The 22,899-nt window shown below is 43.5% G+C and overlaps 1 gene segment (V, D, J or C); it reads right to left on the reverse strand.

The window, feature by feature from the left end:
• Window positions 1-442: 442 nt before the first annotated feature.
• On the reverse strand, window positions 443-2,609 carry LOC139393196 (Ig kappa-b4 chain C region-like). The segment is given in 2 exon segments: window positions 443-991; window positions 2,152-2,609. A coding segment is annotated over 1 exon segment (243 nt).
• Between the last annotated feature and the right edge of the window lie 20,290 nt (window positions 2,610-22,899).

A 22,899-nucleotide genomic window follows, 5' to 3' on the forward strand; every position in this document is an offset into this window, starting at 1 on the left:
AGGGAAGACTATTATTATACTATATCTTGAAGTAGTGGCACATGTAATGTTAGTCATTTTTATTATGTATTTAGCTTCAAATCATAGACTATAACACACGTCCAAGATACCGGTAGACTGTGTGATAGTTCTTATTTTATTGCTGGAAATCTGTCAAATTAAACATGTCTGACACAGACTCAGTATCCTGATGAATACAGACAGTAATCAACTACTACCACGCCAGAACCTCTTCTATTATATCATAGTATATTGTGATGGTATTAATTACTGGTCAATGATGATGTTCAGTGAGAATGAGGTTTAGGCCTAACAGTTTTCAAAGACACCATGAACCAGCCTTACTGAATACATTTATTTTTCAAAATATTCAAAAATATATATATGATCCAGTTAACTAATAGAAACAACACAAATATGCATTGCAAAAATACATCTTTATTTGAATCCATTATTACATAATTGAAGCATCAAAGCAAACATGATAGTGAATAAAACACATCACATCAAATCTAAATCTAACAAAATCTCAGTCTACAGAATGGATTGACACATGAACTCAAGCCAAGCCCCCTGTCAGTCTATACGAGAGTGATCACTAAATCAGAGAACGAAGCAAGTCAAAGCAGAGGAACCAGCAATCTCTCTCCACAGGGGTGTGTGACTGGTGGGTCCTACCCAGAACAGTCAGCCTTCCTCAGGGTCTTGGTGACTGGAGTCTGGGATTTCTGCTGGGCTTCACAGGTCACCTCTCCTGCCTTGGTCCACTCCTGGGCAGTGAGAGTCAGGGTGCTGCTCCAGCTGTACAGACCATCCTTCTCCAGAACCCCGGGACTGGTCTCCTGCTTTTTGCTGGTCCCATCCACTTTCCAGCTCATGGTCCAGTCTGAGGGGAAGCCCTTGTTGGCCAGACACATCAGTGTGGCTATTGTTGTACTGGACAGCTCCTCACTAGAGGGGGGCAGGATGGTGAGGGTGGGGGCACTGTTACCTGGAACAAACAGAACACAACAACTTATTAACTACATCAAGTACAACTACAGTAAGAGCTCATCTTCAGCAAGGTACACATCAAAATAAAGTGAATTGGAAATGCCCTCTAAACATGAATGTAAAAGTTAGATTGTTTAGTAATATGATAAAGCAGATTTATGAACCGAACAAGTATTAAATAAGGAGAGTTACAAGTTATACGACGTCAGTTATACATGTCATACAGATATTATTTAGGAATGGATCTGATGAGAATGGCCTAGTCATTTTCATAGTATTTGCATAGTATTTTCATAGTACTAACAACCATGTTAGTTCATGAAGTTGGTTACAAAAATAACTGAGACCCTTTGTCTTCACACTAACAGTGAAGGCTACCATGAACTCAATGCAACAATAATGACTACTATATCCAATACTGTTAAATAATGGTCACACCAGAACAACAGTTATATTCTGCAATCATACAAATCAGACATAAATAAACCTACAATTTAACATTATGATTCAATAAAATGTTAGTTGAAAGAAGGCCCAGTCAAAAGCAATTAAACCATTTAGAAAATCTAAAATCGCAATATTTTCATAGAGACAGAGTGTAAGAATAATATACTTGGTGTAATCAGAAAGAAATATCAAGAGATCTTGTTACTTACTTCCAACATCTAGTCTGGTGCCGCTACCAAAAGTGTACCACAGTGATACAATCCCTATTACTGCTGGTACAGAAACCTCCTGACCATTGGACAAGCTGAATGTCTTTAGACTGTGGTTCAAATCATTGACTCTACTATGGTATGAAGACTTGCCAAAGATGATTTTCTCTTGTTCATTTGAAATAAAGTGCTTTTTCTTCTGGTTTTGATGAAACTACTGTTCATTGAACATTTCCTACAAGGTGCAGTATGTTTATTCATACAGCTAATCTAGAATGTGGGCCAATCACTCTCATCTCTGAAAGGCAGGTCAAATTGAATATGATGTAATAACATACTTGTGAAAATTGTCCATATTATGTGTAGGCCTTGTATATTGTTTCCCAAAAACATGTAGAAAAGGTAAGTACAAAATATCCTCAATATTGAGGCTAAATTGATAGAGAAATTGACTCACAAGATCAAAAGGTGAACAAAACAGTTCATTTAGTTGTTTACTTACTTCCCACATCTAGTCTGGTGCCGCTTCCAAAAGTCCACCACAGTGATACATTCCCTATTACTGCTGGTACAAAAACCTCTCTATGCTGCAGATGTTACAGTGAAGATCACTCATACAGAATCATCATCAACACTAATACACTTTAACATCTTCCAGGTAGAACAAACACTTCATATTAGCTGTTTCTAGATAATACAAATGAATTTGATCTTAAATCCAGATATGAGTCTTTTTTCCTTCCTCTGTGTATCAGGCGTTCTCCTAGTCTGTAGATACAGTCCAGCATTAGATCAGTGTTGCTAGTATTCCTCCATATTGTCCATATGAAAGACAACAGCAGCAGCAGTAGTGATAGTGATCCATGTTGTATATTCCTTTATTAAACATGTTGATCTCAGATTTAACAGTGGTGGTAAAGTCACAGAGGACAGACAACACTACCAGAGGAATCCTACCAGCTTTAGTTTAGAGAAGTGTTCACTAACTGATTAGAGGAACTTACATCAGAGACCGAGCATGAGTGAACAGACAGTTCATTATATCTGATCATCATCAGAATAACAATACAATGGCGGTGTAACATAAAAGGTACCATACATTCCTGATCTGAGTAAACAGTTACTGTTTAATGATATTATAGGGGTGGCAAGTAGCTAGCGGATAGAGCATTGGCCTAGTAACCAAAAGGCAGTTAGTTCAAATCCCCAGGCCGACACAGTGAAACATCTGTCAATGTGACAATTAAGCACTTAGCCCTAATTGCTCCAGGGTCGTTTTTAATAATGCCAGTTTCTGGCCTTAACCACAGTAGTGGAGTGTATAATACATGTGTTTGAAATAGGACAAATATAAGCACCCACCTAATTACTGTTATTATTAGAGCAAGCTCATGCAGGACAAAATATATTCTAATGATGGGAGCCTACATTGACACTGAAATAGAGTTGAAGCACTCATTTGCTAATGCATCTGACCAGGTGCTATACGAGTGTTTATAGCCCTGTCAGTTGAACACTTCATGACTGAGAGCTGTTCTTCATGACAACCCACAACAACCATGCCTTTTATCACCACCTTCATCTGGACACTGGCCCTCTGCTTGGAGGTGTACCTGTGGATGTATTTCAAGGCCTACCTTCAAACTCAGTGCCTCTTTACTTGACATCATGGGAAAATCAAAAGAAATCAGCTCAAGATCTCAGAAAATAAATTGTAGACCTCCACAAGTCTGGTTCATCCTTGGGAGCAATCTCCAAATGCCTGAAGGTACCACGTCCATCTGTACAAACAATAGTGCGCAAGTATAAACACCATGGCACCACGCAGCCGTCATCCCGCTCAGGAAGGAGACGCTTTCTGTCTCCTAGAGATAAACGTACTTTGGGGCGAAAAGTTCAAATCAATCCCAGAACAACAGCAAAAGACCTTGTGAAGATGCTGGAGGAAACAGGTATCTATATCCACAGTAAAACGAGTCCTATATCGTCATAACCTGAAAGGCCGCTCTGCAAGAAAGAAGCCACTGCTCCAAAACCGCCATAAAAAAGCCAGACTACAGTTTGCAACTGCACATGGGGACAAACATCAGCATCATGTTCTGAATCATGTTCTGAATGTTGAGTACTATGGTGTTGAAGGCTGAGCTATAGTCAATGAACAGCATTCTTACATCAGGGTATTACAGACAGGGTATTCCTCTTGTCCAGATGGGATAGGGCAGTGTGCAGTGCGATGGTGATTGCATCGTCTATGGATCTATTGGGGCAATAGTCATTTAGTTCAGTTACCTTTGCTTTCTTGGTTACATGAACAATGGTGGCCATCTTCAAGCAAGTGGGGACAGCAGACTGGGAAAGGGAGAGATTGAATATGTCCATAAACACTCCAGCCAATTGGTCTGCACAGCCCAATTCAGATCTTTTTTTCACTAGTTGGTCGTCTGACCAATTCAATCAGCTCTGATGTCAAAAGATCTGATGTGATTGGTCAAGAGACAAATGAATGGGAAAAAGATCAGATTTGGTCTGTCTGTGTAGACGCACCCAGTGTCCCTCTGGGATCATGAAGGTATGTTTGCATAGAGAGGACACTTTGCATTGGCAGCACATGCTTCAGTGCTGGGCGTGTTTATAGCCCTGTGAGTTTAACACTTCATGACTGATAGCTGTCCTTCATGACAACAGAAACCACAACAACCATGACTTTTATCACCATCTTTATCTAGACACTTGCCCTCTGCTTTCAATGTTATATCATTTACAGAAAATTACCCTGAGAAAATAAATTTATTATTTTATACAGTACTGGACAAATTAATAAACAATTGAATGCTAATGATTATACATCTCTGTTTCAGAGTCAAGATAACTGTGTCTCCTGCAGTGAAAACTGTTTCGGTGGGTTACTGAGTCAGTCTCAGCTGTAAGACCAACAGTGCTGTAAACATTTACAGACAAAGACAGAGGTTGGCCTGGTATCAACAGAAATGGAGAAACTCCTAAACTCCTTACATATTTCATTAGTACCCCTAACTCTGAGACCCCCTCTATATTCAGTGGCAGTGGATCTGGGAGTGACTTCACTCTGACCATCAGTGGAGTCCAGACTGAAAATGCAGGAGATTACTACTGTTAGAGTTTACACCTTCACAATGATGAACATGTGTTCACACAGTGCTATAGAGACGTATAGAATTCTCCCTCAGATTTCACAGTACCTGCACTAGTTGGGTATGACAGCATGTGGTGAGGAAGAGACAGTTACCTGGAACACTGACTGAACTAAAATACACTGAGCTAAATATATCAGTGCATCTTCAAATCTGTCAACTCATATACTGTCACCAAAGCATTCCTGAAGTGGTAACCCATATACTGTCACCAAAGCATTCCTGACGTGGTAAGCCATATACTGTCACCAAAGCATTCCTGGCGTGGTAAGCCATATACTGTCACCAAAGCATTCTTGAAGTGGTAACCCATATATTGTCACCAAAGCTTTCCTGAAGCGGTAACCCATATACTGTCACCAAAGCATTCCTGAAGTGGTAACCCATATACTGTCACCAAAGCATTCCTGACGTGGTAAGCCATATACTGTCACCAAAGCATTCCTGAAGTGGTAACCCATATATTGTCACCAAAGCTTTCCTGAAGCGGTAACCCATATACTGTCACCAAAGCATTCCTGAAGTGTCAACCAATCAGTGGCGACACATACATTCTTATTGTCACGACTTCCGCCGAAGTCGAAGCCTCTCCTTGTTCGGGCGGTGCCCGGCGGTCGACGTCACCGGTCTTCTAGCCATCATTGATCCATTTTTCATTTTCCATTTGTTTGGTCTTGTCTTCCTACACACCTGGTTTCAATCCCATTCATTACCTGTTGTGTATTTAACCCTCTGTTTCCCCTCATGTCTTTGTCAGAGATTGTTTGTTATTTCAGTGTTGTGTTGGTTTGTATTGGTGCGCGACTGGTCCTCGGACCCGCTTTGTTTTATTTGTTACTTTTAGTGTTGGAGTTATGTTTTGTTTATTGTTATTAAATAACTCCGTTACATTCAGTTTGATTCTCCTGTGCCTGACTTCCCTGCCACCTATACACACGACTCTGACAGAATCTCTGACCAAAAAATGAAGTCACCAGGAGAAGGTACCCCGAGGTGGAGGAGCGCATCATGGAACATACGGAGATGATTGACAATCTGAGCGCCGCCATAGATCGCATTGTCCAGAATATGGACCACTGGGAGAGACAGGGAGTTTTTCCAGCGCCTCCACCAGCACATCCGGGGTCTCCCCTGAGCACCCTTTTCCCGCCTGAACACAGCAGGATCCATTTATCCCTGCCTAAGGGGTACGGCGGAGATACTGCCGGCTGCTAGGGTTTTCTCCTCAATCTAAGCTTGTATGTGATGTCATGACGTTGGCCTGGGGGATATGTTTATGACAGTAATAAATACCTCTTCCCCCCTTTTTCCTCTCTCTAACCTACTGAGGCTACAGTTTTTTTTAAACTTGGTTAACATAGGGATTCTGGGAACATCAGAATGTGGGGGGAAATTAACTATATTCTGGTAATCCGAACAATTGAAAATATGCGGTGGTACTTAATGAATATGATGTCAGTTCGGTTGTCATCTGAGACATTCTCATCAATGTTAAGATGACAAACTCTACAGTGGAAAGTCTACACATCAGAGTTATCGGATTCACATGGAATTGTTGTTCAATTTAAATGTTTGAATATTAAATTATTTGTGACGGGATGAAATGTGATTTTAGCTTCTAAAATGTGAGATATGGGTTTTTACAAGTTAGGGCTGCTCACTCAGTGGCCCGCCTCTGTGAAGGGACATAGGCTATAAAACTTTTCAAACACGCCCTCTTCTCCCTTCCTATATAAAGCCTTGACGACAACAGAACTTCCTGTTCCGAGGATATGAGGGCGACGGTCCTATGTCAGAATGGTTCAGAACGAAGCCAACATCAGCATGAGCTTTGGATGCGAATAGTATGAACCTTGAACTCTTATTCACTACAGAAGTGATACCTCCTAGCTGTTGAGTTAGCGACCGCAGCTGCAAACGCAGGTTAGGAAGGAACAGACAGAGTATCCCATCTATCACACAACAATGTTACTACAACGTATCCAATTGACAACCAGAGACATTCTTCAAAGGACAGAGGACTCGGTTTGGCAACACGGCCTTCCATCTACCACCAACCTACTGAAGCACAGCTCAGAGTAAATATTTATTGCATTTTCCTTTTCCAAATGGGCGGTAATTTAGAATGCATAAGATACTGTATTTACGATAGCACAGCTTCACCTTTGTTCCCGCTCTTTCACTCAACCCAGCCCCTTTTCCTTTGTGTAACAAGCTGTCATATCTGTTCCGCCCGCTAGGGATGTTTTCCTTTATGACGTAATTTGTAATCAAGTTATGATTTAATTATGTGTATGTGTGATTAGTTAGGTATTTAGTAAATAAATGATTAAACCCAATTTTGTATTGCTGATTCAAATTGTTAGCCAGGGTTCTTGCAGATAACCAAGAATTTACAACTTTCAGATGAGACTAAAGTAAGATGAAGATTAATGTTGACTTCTACGGATGTAAAATATTACTAGGTCTTTAAAAGTTTATTCGGAAGATAACAGCTCTATAAAATGTATTTTGTGGTGCCCGACTCTCTAGTTAATTACATTTACATGATTTGCTCAATCAGGTGATATTAATCACGGAGAAATTATTTTGTAGAATAGCAAGTCATATCACATAATCCGGCATAGCCGAAGACACGACACTGGCCACGGTCCACCCAGCTCCATCGGACCGTGAAAAGAGTTACGCCCTCGTCTCGCGCCTCACCGGGAAAGCCCTGGAGTGGGCCAGCGCTGTGTGTGGAGAGGCGTTTGATCATTTTGAGGAGTTCACCCACCATTTCAGGACAGTATTCGACCACCCACCCGAAGGCAGAGCGGTGGGTGAGCGCCTCTACCATCTGCGGCAGGAGACGAGGAGCGCACAGGAGTTTGCTCTGGAGTTTAGGACCCTGGCTGCTGGCGCTGGATGGAGCGACAGGGCCCTGATCGACAATTACCGCTGTAGTCTACGAGAGGACTTCCGTCGGTAGCTGGGTTACATTCAGCCCTCTGCTCAGACCCCAACCAAGGAGCATCAAAAGTCGTGCTATAAATTCTGAGACAACACAAAGATTCCTTGATGCCCTTCCAGACTGCCTCTGCCTACCCAAGGACGTCAGAGGACAAAAATCAGTTAACCACCTAACGGAGGAACTCAATTTAACCTTGCGCAATACCCTAGATGCAGTTGCACCTCTAAAAACTAAAAACATTTTTCGTAAGAAACTAACTCCCTGGTATACAGAAAATACCCGAGCTCTGAAGCAAGCTTCCAGAAAATTGGAACGGAAATGGCGCCACACCAAACTGGAAGTCTTCCAACTAGCTTGGAAAGACAGTACAGTGCAGTATCGAAGAGCCCTCACTGCTGCTCGATCATCCTATTTTTTCAACTTAATTGAGGAAAATAAGAACAATCCGAAATGTCTATTTGATACTGTCGCAAAGCTAACTAAAAAGCAGCATTTCCCAAGAGGATGGCTTCCACTTCAGCAGTAATAAATTCATGAACTTCTTTGAGGAAAAGATCATGAACATTAGATAGCAAATTACGGACTCCTCTTTAAATCTGCGTATTTCTCCAAAGCTCAGTTGTCCTGAGTCTGCACAACTCTGCCAGGACCTAGGATCAAGAGAGACACTCAAGTGTTTTAGTACTATATCTCTTGACACAATTATGAAAATAATCATGGCCTCTAAACCTTCAAGCTGCATACTGGACCCTATTCCAACTAAACTACTGAAAGAGCTGCTTCCTGTGCTTGGCCCTCCTATGTTGAACATAATAAACGGCTCTCTATCCACCGGATGTGTACCAAACTCACTAAAAGTGGCAGTAATAAAGCCTCTCTTGAAAAAGCCAAACCTTGACCCAGAAAATATAAAAAACTATCAGCCTATATCAAATCTTCCATTCCTCTCAAAACATTTTGAAAGGCTGTTGCGCAGCAACTCACTGCCTTCCTGAAGACAAACAATATATGCAAAATGCTTCAGTCTGGTTTTAGACCCCATCATAGCAGAGACTGCACTTGTGAAGGTGGTAAATTACCTTTTAATGGCATCAGACCAAGGCTCTGCATCTGTCCTCGTGCTCCTAGACGTTAGTGCTGCTTTTGATACCATCGATCACCACATTCTTTTGGAGAGATTGGAAACCCAAATTTGTCTACACGGACAAGATCTAGCCTGGTTTAGATCTTATCTGTCGGAAAGATATCAGTTTGTCTCTGTGATTTTTTTGTCCTCTTACAAATCAACTGTACATTTCGGTGTTCCTCAAGGTTCTGTTTTAGGACCACTATCGTTTTCACTATATATTTTACCTCTTGGGGATGTCATTCGAAAACATAATGTTAACTTTCACTGCTATGTGGATGACACACAGCTGTACCTTTCAATGAAACATGGTGAAGCCCCAAAATTGCACTCGCTAGAAGCCTGTGTTTCAGACATAAGAAAGTGGATGGCTGCAAACGTTCTACTTTTAAACTCGGACAAAACAGAGATGCTTGTTCTAGGTCCCAAGAAACAAAGAGATCTTCTGTTGAATCTGACAATTAATCCACCTGTCGGTGGATTCTTTTAACTGATCTTCCACCTTCACAGGGTAACACCACGATCCTGGTCTTAGTGGATCGTTTTTCTAAGTCCTGTCGTCTCCTCCCTTTGCCCGGTCTCCCTATGGCTTACAAACTGCAGAGGCCCTGTTTACACAAGTTTTCCGGCACTATGGGGTGCCTGAGGATAAAGTGTCTGATTGGGGTCCCCAGTTCACATCAAGGGTCTGGAAGGCGTTCATGAAACGTCTGGGGGTCTCGGTCAGCCTGTCACGACGGCTCTCCTTGTTCGGGCGGTGCTCGGCGGTCGATGTCACCAGTCTTCCAGCCATCATTGATCCATTTTTCATTTTCCATAGGTTTTGTCTTGTCTTCCTACACACCTGGTTTCAATCCCATTCATTACCTGTTGTGTATTTAACCCTCTGTTTCCCCTCATGTCTTTGGCAGAGATTTTTTGTTATTTCAGTGTTGTGTTGTTTTGTATTGGTGCGCGACGGGTCCTCGTACCCACTTTGTTTTATTTGTTACATTTAGTGTTGGAGTTATGTTTCGTTTATTGTTATTAAATAACTCCATTACATTCAGTTTGATTCTCCTGTGCCTGACTTCCCTGCCACCTATACACACGATTCTGACATTTAAAAATGTCTAGGAATTATATTATCTATAGAAAATCATAACCACCTTGATCATTTTCCCCTAGATCCTACAACGTTCACCCATTTCATAATTTATTATTCCACATCTGCTTTGAAAAATCCAATGCAAACATAGCATTATACGCAATAATGTGCAAGATAATGAATGGGCTGCATAATTATGTGTGTGATAATAATGTCTCACATCATTTCAGAAAAGATACACCAGTCATGTCCCCCTGCTGAATAGTGCATTTCAAGCAAGATTTCAACCATATTTACTGATGTTATAACATAGTAATAAACTCTATAAACCAGAGTACAAAGACCCTCAAGTCTAAATATCACCTGAACCCTAAATAGCCACCCTCTGGTTCCAGGATTGTCTATGTAGAAAGAAGCTAACTGGTCCTGTGTAGCTCAGTTGGTAGTGCATGGCGCTTGCAATGCAATGGTTGTGGGTTTGATCCCATGGGGAACCAGTATGTGAAATGTACGCACTCAATACTGTAAATTGCTCTGAAGAAGAGTGTCTGCTAAATGACTAAAATGTGTCTGCTGCCCTCTCTCTTCACAGATCCCAGCATCAACCTGATCTGTTTGCATAGAGGACACTTTGCATTGGCAGCACATGCTTCAGTGCTCTTGGGAGTGTTTATATCCCTGTGAGTTTAACACTTCACAACTGAGAGTTGTTCATGACAACAGAACCCACAACAACCATGACTTTTATCACCATCTTCATCTGGACACTTTCCCTCTGCTTTCAAGGTTACAATTTTTTTGTTCTTCGTATTATTGAAAATATCATTCAAGCTATATGAAAGAATCATATATATGGCTTTATGTATATTCAGAACTATTTATTATGTTTTTAATAATTGTGTTTTTATTATATTTTTCAGAATCCAGAGGACAGTACACTGTGAATCAGACTCCTGCAGTGATAGCTATTCTTCCAGGACAGACAGTCTCTCTGAACTGTAAAACCAGCAGTAATGTGTATAACAATAACTATCTAGCCTGGTACCAACATAAACCTGGAGGAGCTCCTAAACTCCTCATTTACTATACAAGCACCGTTCAATCTGGGACTCCATCTAGATTCAGTGGCAGTGGATCTCATAGTGACTTCACTCTGACCATCAGTGGAGTCCAGGCTGAAGATGCAGGAGATTACTACTGTCAGAGTTTACACATCCCCAATAGTAAATATGTGTTCACACAGTGATACAGAGCCGTACAAAAACCTCCCTCAGTCAGACTGCACACTGACTGTACTGATACAGCTGGGATCTACTGCAGGTGCTGAGGAGGAAGAGACAGAGACATGGAACACTGACTGAACTAAAATACACTGAGATAAATATATCAGTGATGCTGACATTATGTCAACTCAACTCACCCTCATGCTAAAGCATTCCTGAACTGATAACACTTACAGGTCCAGACTACATAAATATTACTTCCCTGCTGCTATGGCCAACAAACGTTTTCATAACATGTCACACAATAAGTTGAATGGACTCCATCTATATGCAATAGTAATGTCTCACATAATTTAAGAATAAATAACCCAGCCTCTGTAGGGTGTCAGTCAGTTAGTGAATTTCAAGCTAAGATTCAACCATATTTATTGAGATAAACATGATTATAACTGAAAATGTCCTGTGGTTCCATCAAGTTAAAATGTCACTCCTGCCAACCCTTCAGCACCTTCCCAGTCATTCATTGAGCCCAGATGAGGCTTGTTTACCAATGAAGACCATGACCATGATGAGCCTCAACCTTAATGAATTGCTGCTAATCACACAGATCTCTTCAACTACAGTTTCCCTGGGGGATCAAGAAAGTCTGTTTGCATAGACAGGACATGCTTCAGTGCTCTGGGAGTGGTCATATCCCTTTGAGTTTAACACTTCATGACTGCAGAACCCACAACAACCATGACTTGTTTCACCATCGTCATCTGGGTATTTGCCATCTTACTCCAAGGTAATATATTTGACAGAAAGTTACCCGGATAATAGCAATAAATATATAATCCCATTACAGTTTTAGTGAATATGCTAAGTTGACAAATTAATTAACAATTTATTGTAGCAACACATCTGCCACGCTGATCCTCAACACTGGAGCTCCCCAGGGGTGCGTGCTCAGTCCCCTCCTGTACTCCCTGTTCACCCATGACTGCATGGCCAGGCACGACTCTAACACCATTATTAAGTTTTCTGACGACACAACAGTGGTAGGCCTGATCACCGACAACGACGAGACAGCCTATAGGGAGAAGGTCAGAGGCCTGGCCAGGTGGTGCCAGAATAACAACCTATCCCTTAACGTATCCAAGACTAAGGAGATGATTGTGGACTACAGGAAAAGGAGCACCCAGTACGTCCCCATTCTCATCGACGGTGCTGTAGTGGATCAGGTTGAGAGCTTCAAGTTCCTTGGTGTCCACATCAACAATAAACTAGAATGGTCCAAACACACCAAGAGAGTCGTGAAGAGGGCACGACAAAGCCTATTCCCCCTCAGGAAACTAAAAAGATTTGGCATGGGTCCTGAGATCCTCAAAAGGTTCTACAGCTGCAACATTGAGAGCATCCTGACCGGTTGCATCACTGCCTGGTACGGCAATTGCTCGGCCTCTGACCGCAAGGCACTTCAGAGGGTGGTGCGTACGGCCCAGTACATCACAGGGGCAAAGCTGCCTGCCATCCATGACCTCTACACCAGGCGGTGTCAGAGGAAGGCCCTGAAAATTGTCAAAGACCCCAGCCACCCCAGTCATAGACAGTTCTCTCTCCTACCGCATGGTAAGCGGTACCGGAATGCCAAGTCTAGGACAAAAAAGGCTTCTCAACAGTTTTTACCCCCAAGCCATAAAACTCCTGAACAGGTAACCAAATGGTTACCCGGACTATTTGCATTGTGTGCCCCCCCAACCCCTCTTTTACGCTGCTGCTACATTCTGTTTATCTTATATGCATCGTCACTTTAACTATACATTCATGAACATACTACCTCAATTGGCCCGACCAACCAGTGCTCCCGCATATTGGGTAACCGGGCTATCTGCTTTGTGTCCCACCACCCGCCAACCCCTCTTTTTACGCTACTGCTATTCTCTGTTCATCATATATGCATAGTCACTTTAACCATACCCACATGTACATACTACCTCAATAAGCCTGATTAACCGGTGTCTGTATATAGCATGGCTACTATTATTTTCAAATGTCTTTTTACTGTTGTTTTATTTCTTTACTTACCCACACACACACACACACACACACACACACCATACTTTTTTTCCCTCTGCAATATTGGTTAGAGCCTGTAAGTAAGCATTTCACTGTAAGGTCTACCTACACCTATTGTATTCGGCGCACGTGACAAATAAACTTTGACTTGATTTGATTTGATTGCTAATTGATACATTTCATCTCTGTTTCAGAGTCCAGAGGCCAGGTCACTGTGACTCAGACTCGTGCAGTGAAAACTGTTTCAGTGGGACACTCAATCAGTCTCAGCTGTAAGACCAGCAGTGCTGTATACAGTGAGGGCAATGGACACTATTTGCACTGGTATCAACAGAAACCTGGAGGAACTCCTCAACTCCTGATGCACACTTCCAACCAACGTCAGTCTGGGTCTCCATCTAGATTCAGTGGCAGTGGATCTGGGAGTGACTTCACTCTGACCATTAGTGGAGTCCAGGCTGAAGATGCAGGAGATTACTATTGTCAGAGTTACCACAGTGGTGGAGTGTTCACACAGTGATACAGAGCCGTACAAAAACCTCCCTCAGTCAGACTGCACAGTGACTCTACTGCTACAACAGGGACTTATTCCAGGTGCTGAGGGGAAGACAGTGACATGGAAGACTGATCAGTAGAGGAGGTAAACTTTGAAAATGGTTGGAAAGTATCATACAAATCACACGTCATCACACGTCCAACGTCATCATCATCGTCTTCATCATCATCATAGTCATGCGGCAGGGTAGCCTAGTGGTTAGCATGTTGGACTAGTAACCGGAAGGTTTCAAGTTCAAACCCCCGAGCTGACAAGGTACAAATCTGTTGTTCTGCCCCAAATATGTCGTTAACCCACTGTTCCTAGGCCGTCATTGAAAATAAGAATTTGTTCTTAACTGACTTGCCTAAAGGTAAAATAAAAACCATCATCATCATGGCTGTAACTTGTTATTTTGGTCATGAACTGAACGTGTATATAAAAGTTATTAGACGTTCTGGAACACATTACCAGTCCGTATTTAGAATAAGATCTACTGATGTTGAATCAGCATCAGCTCCCCAAACCAAATCCCTACATGAGCTTCACAACCAATTATTGATGTGATCATCTAGCATGTATTAATGAGCTGTTAGATCTGTGAATGAGGCATGATACTGGGCTCAAACCTGAGACACATTTATGTAGAGACAAACTACACACTATTATCGTAAAGTATGATATCCATTTTCTATGTTACAAATTCCACCATAGATGTCACCAGCAGCATACCACCCTGCATCCCACTGCTGGCTTGCTCCAGAAGCAAAGCAGCGTTGGTCCTGGTCAGTCCCTGGATGGGAGACCAGATGCTGCTGGAAGTGGTGTTGGAGGGCCAGTAAGGGGCACTCTTTCCTCAGGTCTATAAAAAATATCCCGATGCCCCAGCGTAGTGATTGGGGACATTGCCCTGTGTAGGGTGCCGTCTTTCAGAAATGGGTGTCCTGACTCTCTGAGGTCATTAAAGATCCCATGGCACTTATCATAAGAGTAGAAGTGTTAACCCTGGTGTCCTGGCTAAATTCCCAAGTTGTCCCTCATACCTTTACAGTCATTTAATCATCCCCAGCTTACAATTGGCTCATTCATCCCCCTCCTCTCCCCTGTAACTATTCTCCAGGTTGTTGCTGTAAATGAGAATGTGTTCTCAGTCAACTTACCTGGTAAAATAAATAAAATGTCAAACCTGTCCACTCCCTAACATCTAGCCCAGTCCAGTGTATTTCACTCAGTGAAACTGTGCAACTGATGGAGTGAAACTGAGATTTACATAGACAGGACAGGGTGGTTCTGCTTGTCCCAGAATAGAGCAGCACTGTCACCATATTAGGAATAAAACATTATAAATATAAACTCAGCAAAAAAAGCAATGTCCTCTCACTGTCAATTGTGTAAATATTTGTATGAACATAAGAAGATCCAACAACAGACATAAACTAAACATGTGACTAACAGAAATTGAACAATATGTCCCTGAACAAAGGGGGGGGGTTAATGTTTTTAATGTTTTGATTTTTTTTTATTTCACCTTTATTTAACCAGGTAGGCTAGTTGAGAACAAGTTCTCATTTGCAACTGCGACCTGGCCAAGATAAGGCATAGCAGTGTGAACAGACAACACAGAGTTACACATGGAGTAAACAATTAACAAGTCAATAACACAGTAGAAAAAAGGGGAGTCTATATATACATTGTGTGCAAAAGGCATGAGAAGGTAGGCAAATAATTACAATTATGCAGATTAACACTGGAGTGATAAATGATCAGATGGTTATGTACAGGTAGAGATATTGGTGTGCAAAAGAGCAGAAAAATAAATAAATAAAAACAGTATGGGGATGAGGTAGGTGAAAATGGGTGGGCTATTTACCAATAGACTATGTACAGCTGCAGCGATCGGTTAGCTGCTCAGATAGCAGATGTTTGAAGTTGGTGAGGGAGATAAAAGTCTCCAACTTCAGCGATTTTTGCAATTCGTTCCAGTCACAGGCAGCAGAGAACTGGAACGAAAGGCGGCCAAATGAGGTGTTGGCTTTAGGGATGATCAGTGAGATACACCTGCTGGAGCGCGTGCTACGGATGGGTGTTGCCATCGTAACCAGTGAACTGAGATAAGGCGGAGCTTTACCTAGCATGGACTTGTAGATGACCTGGAGCCAGTGGGTCTGGCGACGAATATGTAGCGAGGGCCAGCCTACTAGAGCATACAAGTCGCAGTGGTGGGTGGTATAAGGTGCTTTAGTGACAAAACGGATGGCACTGTGATAAACTGCATCCAGTTTGCTGAGTAGAGTGTTGGAAGCAATTTTGTAGATGACATCGCCGAAGTCGAGGATCGGTAGGATAGTCAGTTTTACTAGGGTAAGTTTGGCGGCGTGAGTGAAGGAGGCTTTGTTGCGGAATAGAAAGCCGACTCTTGATTTGATTTTCGATTGGAGATGTTTGATATGGGTCTGGAAGGAGAGTTTAGAGTCTAGCCAGACACCTAGGTACTTATAGATGTCCACATATTCAAGGTCGGAACCATCCAGGGTGGTGATGCTGGTCAGGCGTGCGGGTGCAGGCAGCGAACGGTTGAAAAGCATGTATTTGGTTTTACTAGCGATTAAGAGCAGTTGGAGGCCACGGAAGGAGTGCTGTATGGCATTGAAGCTCGTTTGGAGGTTAGATAGCACAGTGTCCAAGGACGGGCCGGAAGTATATAGAATGGTGTCGTCTGCGTAGAGGTGGATCAGGGAATCGCCCGCAGCATGAGAAACATCATTGATATATACAGAGAAAAGAGTCGGCCCGAGAATTGAACCCTGTGGCACCCCCATAGAGACTGCCAGAGGACCGGACAGCATGCCCTCCGATTTGACACACTGAACTCTGTCTGCAAAGTAATTGGTGAACCAGGCAAGGCAGTCATCCGAAAAACTGAGGCTACTGAGTCTGCCGATAAGAATACGGTGATTGACAGAGTCGAAAGCCTTGGCAAGGTCTATGAAGACGGCTGCACAGTACTGTCTTTTATCGATGGCGGTTATGATATCGTTTAGTACCTTGAGCGTGGCTGAGGTACACCCGTGACCGGCTCGGAAACCAGATTGCACAGCGGAGAAGGTACGGTGGGATTCAAGATGGTCAGTGACCTGTTTGTTGACTTGGCTTTCGAAGACCTTAGATAGGCAGGGCAGGATGGATATAGGTCTGTAACAGTTTGGGTCCAGGGTGTCGCCCCCTTTGAAGAGGGGGATGACTGCGGCAGCTTTCCAATCCTTGGGGATCTCAGACGATATGAAAGAGAGGTTGAACAGGCTGGTAATAGGGGTTGCGACAATGGCGGCGGATAGTTTCAGGAATAGAGGGTCCAGATTGTCAAGCCCAGCTGATTTGTACGGGTCCAGGTTTTGCAGCTCTTTCAGAACATCTGCTATCTGGATTTGGGTAAAGGAGAACCTGGAGAGGCTTGGGCGAGTAGCTGCGGGGGGGGGGGGGGGAGCTGTTGGCCGAGGTTGGAGTAGCCAGGCGGAAGGCATGGCCAGCCGTTGAGAAATGCTTGTTGAAGTTTTCGATAATCATGGATTTATCGGTGGTGACCGTGTTACCTAGCCTCAGTGCAGTGGGCAGCTGGGAGGAGGTGCTCTTGTTCTCCATGGACTTCACAGTGTCCCAGAACTTTTTGGAGTTGGAGCTACAGGATGCAAACTTCTGCCTGAAGAAGTTGGCTTTAGCTTTCCTGACTGACTGTGTGTATTGGTTCCTGACTTCCCTGAACAGTTGCATATCGTGGGGACTATTCGATGTTAGTGCAGTCCGCCACAGGATGTTTTTGTGCTGGTCGAGGGCAGTCAGGTCTGGAGTGAACCAGGGGCTATATCTGTTCTTAGTTCTGCATTTTTTGAACGGAGCATGCTTATCTAAAATGGTGAGGAAGTTACTTTTAAAGAAAGACCAGGCATCCTCAACTGACGGGATGAGGTCAATGTCCTTCCAGGATACCCGGGCCAGGTCGATTAGAAAGGCCTGCTCACAGAAGTGTTTTAGGGAGCGTTTGACAGTGATGAGGGGTGGTCGTTTGACTGCGGCTCCGTAGCGGATACAGGCAATGAGGCAGTGATCGCTGAGATCCTGGTTGAAGACAGCGGAGGTGTATTTGGAGGGCCAGTTGGTCAGGATGACGTCAATGAGGGTGCCCTTGTTTACAGAGTTAGGGTTGTACCTGGTGGGTTCCTTGATGATTTGAGTGAGATTGAGGGCATCTAGCTTAGATTGTAGGACTGCCGGGGTGTTAAGCATATCCCAGTTTAGGTCACCTAACAGAACAAACTCTGAAGCTAGATGGGGGGCGATCAATTCACAAATGGTGTCCAGGGCACAGCTGGGAGCTGAGGGGGGTCGGTAGCAGGCGGCAACAGTGAGAGACTTATTTCTGGAGAGAGTAATTTTCAAAATTAGTAGTTCGAACTGTTTGGGTATGGACCTGGAAAGTATGACATTACTTTGCAGGCTATCTCTGCAGTAGACTGCAACTCCTCCCCCTTTGGCAGTTCGATCTTGACGGAAGATGTTATAGTTGGGTATGGAAATCTCAGAATTTTTGGTGGCCTTCCTGAGCCAGGATTCAGACACGGCAAGGACATCAGGGTTAGCAGAGTGTGCTAGAGCAGTGAGTAAGACAAACTTAGGGAGGAGGCTTCTGATGTTGACATGCATGAAACCAAGGCTTTTTCAATCACAGAAGTCAACAAATGAGGGTGCCTGGGGACATGCAGGGCCTGGGTTTACCTCCACATCACCCGCGGAACAGAGAAGGAGTAGTATGAGGGTGCGGCTGAAGGCTATCAAAACTGGTCGCCTAGGGCGTTGGGGACAGAGAATAAGAGGAGCAGGTTTCTGGGCATGGTAGAATATATTCAGGGCATAATGCGCAAACAGGGGTATGGTGGGGTGCGGGTACAGCGGAGGTAAGCCCAGGCACTGGGTGATGATGAGAGAGGTTGTATCTCTGGACATGCTGGTTGTAATGGGTGAGGTCACCGCATGTGTGGGGGGTGGGACAAAGGAGGTATCAGGGGTATAAAGAGTGGAACTAGGGGCTCCATTGTAAACTAAAACAATGATAACTAACCTGCACAACAGTATACAAGGCATATTGACATTTGAGAGAGACATACAGCGAGGCATACAGTAATCACAGGTGTTGAATTGGGAGAGCTAGCTAAAACAGTAGGTGAGACAACAAAAGCTAATCAGCTAGCACAACAACAGCAGGTAGAATGTCGATTGATTAGGCAGAGAGGGTCGGATTAACTACACACAGAGCCTAAGTGCGGCTGGGGCCGACAGATAAAACATAAACAAGCAGAATGGATTACCGTGATTAATGGACAGTCCAGCATGCATCAGCTATGTAGCCAAGTGATCAGTGTCCAAGGGGCAGCGGTGGATGGGGCAGGGAAGCTGGACTGGCGAGTGTTATCCAGGTTAGAAAACTAACAATGACTAAATAGCTTGTAGCCAGTTAGCTGGTTAGCTTCTGGAGGTTCTTGAGTGTGTTCTAAAAATGTAAAGATAATAGCGGTTCCGTATCACATTGGGTGAGGCAGGTTACCGGAAGGTATAAACAAATTAAAAATCGAAAAGGGATAGAAAGTAAATATGGGATCAGTGAGTGTTTGGGACGCGGCGATTCAGACTGTTAGCAGGCCTGTGCTAACAAGCTAACAGTTAGTAGACGGTGCTAAACACGGTAGCAGTTAGCGGACCGGGCTAAACAAGCTAGCAGTTAGCAGGCCGAATTTGCAAGCAAGGAGATAGCAAGGGCTAGAGAGTTAGCCTTTGGGGACGTCGCGATGGGGGGAGTCTGTTTATTCCTCTTCATGCGGTGACATCGATGGACCGGTCGTGGGTCTGGATATTGTAGCCCAGGAGCTCAAAATGTTCCGTTTGCGATGGGAATCCGGGGATGAAAAATAAAAATAAAATAATAAATAGGTCCGTTATGCTCTGGTTAGAGTCGCGTTGTTCGAACTGGCGAGAGCTTTCCGAGCTAAAGGTTAGCTGATGACCGGTTAGCTGAAGACCGCTAGCAATGTTTTGCTGAAGCTGGTAGTTAGTTGGCTAGCTTCAGTTGAGGGGTTCCAGATCCGAAGTAAATATAAATACTTTAGGAAAAATAGCTACGTTGGGTGAGGCGGGTTGCAGGAGAGTATTTAGAAGAAGTTGAGGTTCAGCAAAAAGTTTTAAAGATATGTGAAGAAAAAAAACGAAAACAAACGATATATACAAGGGACACGACACGACAACACGTCCTACTGCTACGCCATCTTGGATCCAAATGAAAATCAAAAGTAACAGTTGATATCTGGTGTGGCCACCAGCTGCATTAAGTACTGTAGTGCATCTCCTCCTCGTGGACTGCACCAGATTTGACAGTTCTTGCTCTGAGATGTTACCCCACTCTTCCACCAAGGCACCTGCAAGTTCCCAGACATTTCTGGGGGGAATGTCCCTAGCCCTCACCCTCCGATCCAAAATGTCCCAGATGTGCTCAATGGGATTGAGATCCGGGCTCTTCACTGGCCATGGCAGTGGAAATAACACACAGAACGAGCAGTATGGCTGGTGGCATTGTCATGCTGAAGGGTCGTGTCAGGATGCGCCTGCAGGAAGGGTACCCACATGAGGGAGGAGGATGTCTTCCCAGTAATGCACAGTGTTGAGATTGCCTGCAATGAAAACAAGCTCAGTCCGATGATGCTGTGGCACACCACCCCAGATCAAATCAATCCTGCTCCAGAGTACAGGTCTCGGTGTAACGCTCATTCCTTCAACAATAAACGTGAATCCGACCATCACCCCTTGTGAGACAAAACCGTGTCTCATCAGTGAAGAGCACTTTTGCCAGTCCTGTCTGGTCCAGCGATGGTGGGTTTGTGCCCATAGGCAACGTTGGTGCTAGTGATGTCTGGTGAGGACCTGCCTTACAACAGGCCTACAAGCCCTCAGTCCAGCCTCTCTCAGCCTATTGTGGACAGTGTGAGCACTGATGGAGGGATTGTGCGTTCCTGGTGTAACTCGGGCAATTGTTGTTGCCATCCTGTACCTGTCCCGCAGGTGTGATGTTCGGATGTGGCAGGTGCAGGTGCAGGTGTGCAGGTGTTATTACACGTGGTCTGCTACTGCGAGGACGATCAGCTGCCCGTCCTGTCTCACTGTAGTGCTGTCTTAGGCGTCTCACAGTACAGACATTGCAATTTATTTCCCTGGCCACATCTGCAGTCCGCATGCCTCCTTGCAGCATGTCTAAGGCACGTTCACTCAGATGAGCAGGGACCCTGGGCATCTTTCTTTTGGTGTTTTTCAGAGTCATTAGAAAGGCCTCTTTAGTGTCCTAAGTTTTCATAACTGTGACCTTAATTGCCTACCGTCTGTAAGCTGTTAGTGTCTTAATGACCGTTCCACAGGTGCATGTTCATTAGTTGTTTATGGTTCATTGAACAAGCATGGGAAACAGTGTTTAAACCCATTGCAATGAAGATCTGTGAAGTTACTTGGATTTTTACGAATGATCTTTGAAAGACAGGGTCCTAAAAAAGGGACATTTCTTTTTTTGCTGAGTATATATGTTATGACAGTAACTGTTTAGCAGTGTGAGTTCTGACAGCAGATCTCAAAGGTTTATTATCAAATATCACTAATTATCATCACTGGTATTGGAGCTACAGTATAACAGGATCATTCAGTAGTAGAAATGATTGTAGAGTCTTTGTTGGATAGGATGCTGTTTTCATTCTGTTTAAAACATGAGTATTTGCTTCAATGCTGAAATTATAAAAGAAGCTGATTGATGTAAATTACTATGAAATGTGCTGCATATTCATGAGATAGTGATCACTGGAATCATGATTATAGTAATTATTTGAGGTATTCTCTAAATAAAAAAAGCTTTATTTGAAATAGATGACATGAACAACTTAATCTCAAAATAGTTAATTTATCACACAGCACTACTGATATTATTCACTATTATAGTATAACATTCAACTCTAAAACACTGTTTCCAGAACTAGCACCATGTGGGGACTCTCTTGCCCCCTACAATGGCTTCTCCTGTCTCTAGACACTACAGTGACTTCTCCGGAAGGCAGCCGAATAACTGGTGTCGTCATGGGCGACCCTGCAGGTGTACATCTCTCCCTCTTCCCAGCGTACCTTGCTCAGGGTCAGGGTGCTGCTACGGCTGTAGCGACCACCCTTCTCTTCTTCTGTGGTGGTCAGGACCCCCTTCTTCACCTCCGCCCTGTTCACCTCCCAGCTCACCATCGCCTCCTGGGGGGAGAAGCCACTCAGCAGGCAGTCCAGTGTGGCCGAGCCCCAAGAGAGCTGCTCAGAGGACGGGGGGAACAGAGACACTGGACCTACCAGAGGGACCAGCTGGAGAAGAGGAGAGATGAGAGAGGAGGGTCAGCTAGTACTTCTACTGTATAATGGAATGTATTAGGAGAGGAGTTGAAAGGAGAGAGTCAGCTACTACTACTACTCAATAACATTAGGAGAAGAGAGGGAGGGGAGGCAATACACACATGATAAACAACTAGCTACAGTACTGAGAACAACTGACAACAACAAAACACTTCCTCTATGAAGATATAGGCTAAAAGAAACTCTGAAAATATTTTGTTGACAAACAAATCCATCATATAAAATGTATGTTACATTCATGCTCTACAGTTTGGCATACCAAGAGCAACAAAACACTAAAAGTGGGTTTACCAGACACAGATGAAGCCTTGTCCGAGACAAAAAATCTGTTTCATTGGAGATTATATATTGAGGTTGCTTTTTAGTCCAGGACTAGGCTTAATGTGTCGGGGAAATCCCTGAATCTACAAAGACATGCAGTAAACAGATATCACATATTCAGATTTAAGAATCAGGTTTAATATTCACAGTGTAAAACTCCATATCAATTTTGTCAAATCTACTCTGAGACACAAGCCACAATGACCTCAAAATACTACTCGAAACTATAGATGAGGTTCACCTTTAAAGTATGTCAGTGTTAACATCTACTATGAATACAATACAAAGTGTTTCTTATATTATATAAA

The sequence above is a fragment of the Oncorhynchus clarkii genome, chromosome 33 (genome assembly GCF_045791955.1).
Source record: "Oncorhynchus clarkii lewisi isolate Uvic-CL-2024 chromosome 33, UVic_Ocla_1.0, whole genome shotgun sequence".
NCBI lineage: Eukaryota > Metazoa > Chordata > Actinopteri > Salmoniformes > Salmonidae > Oncorhynchus > Oncorhynchus clarkii.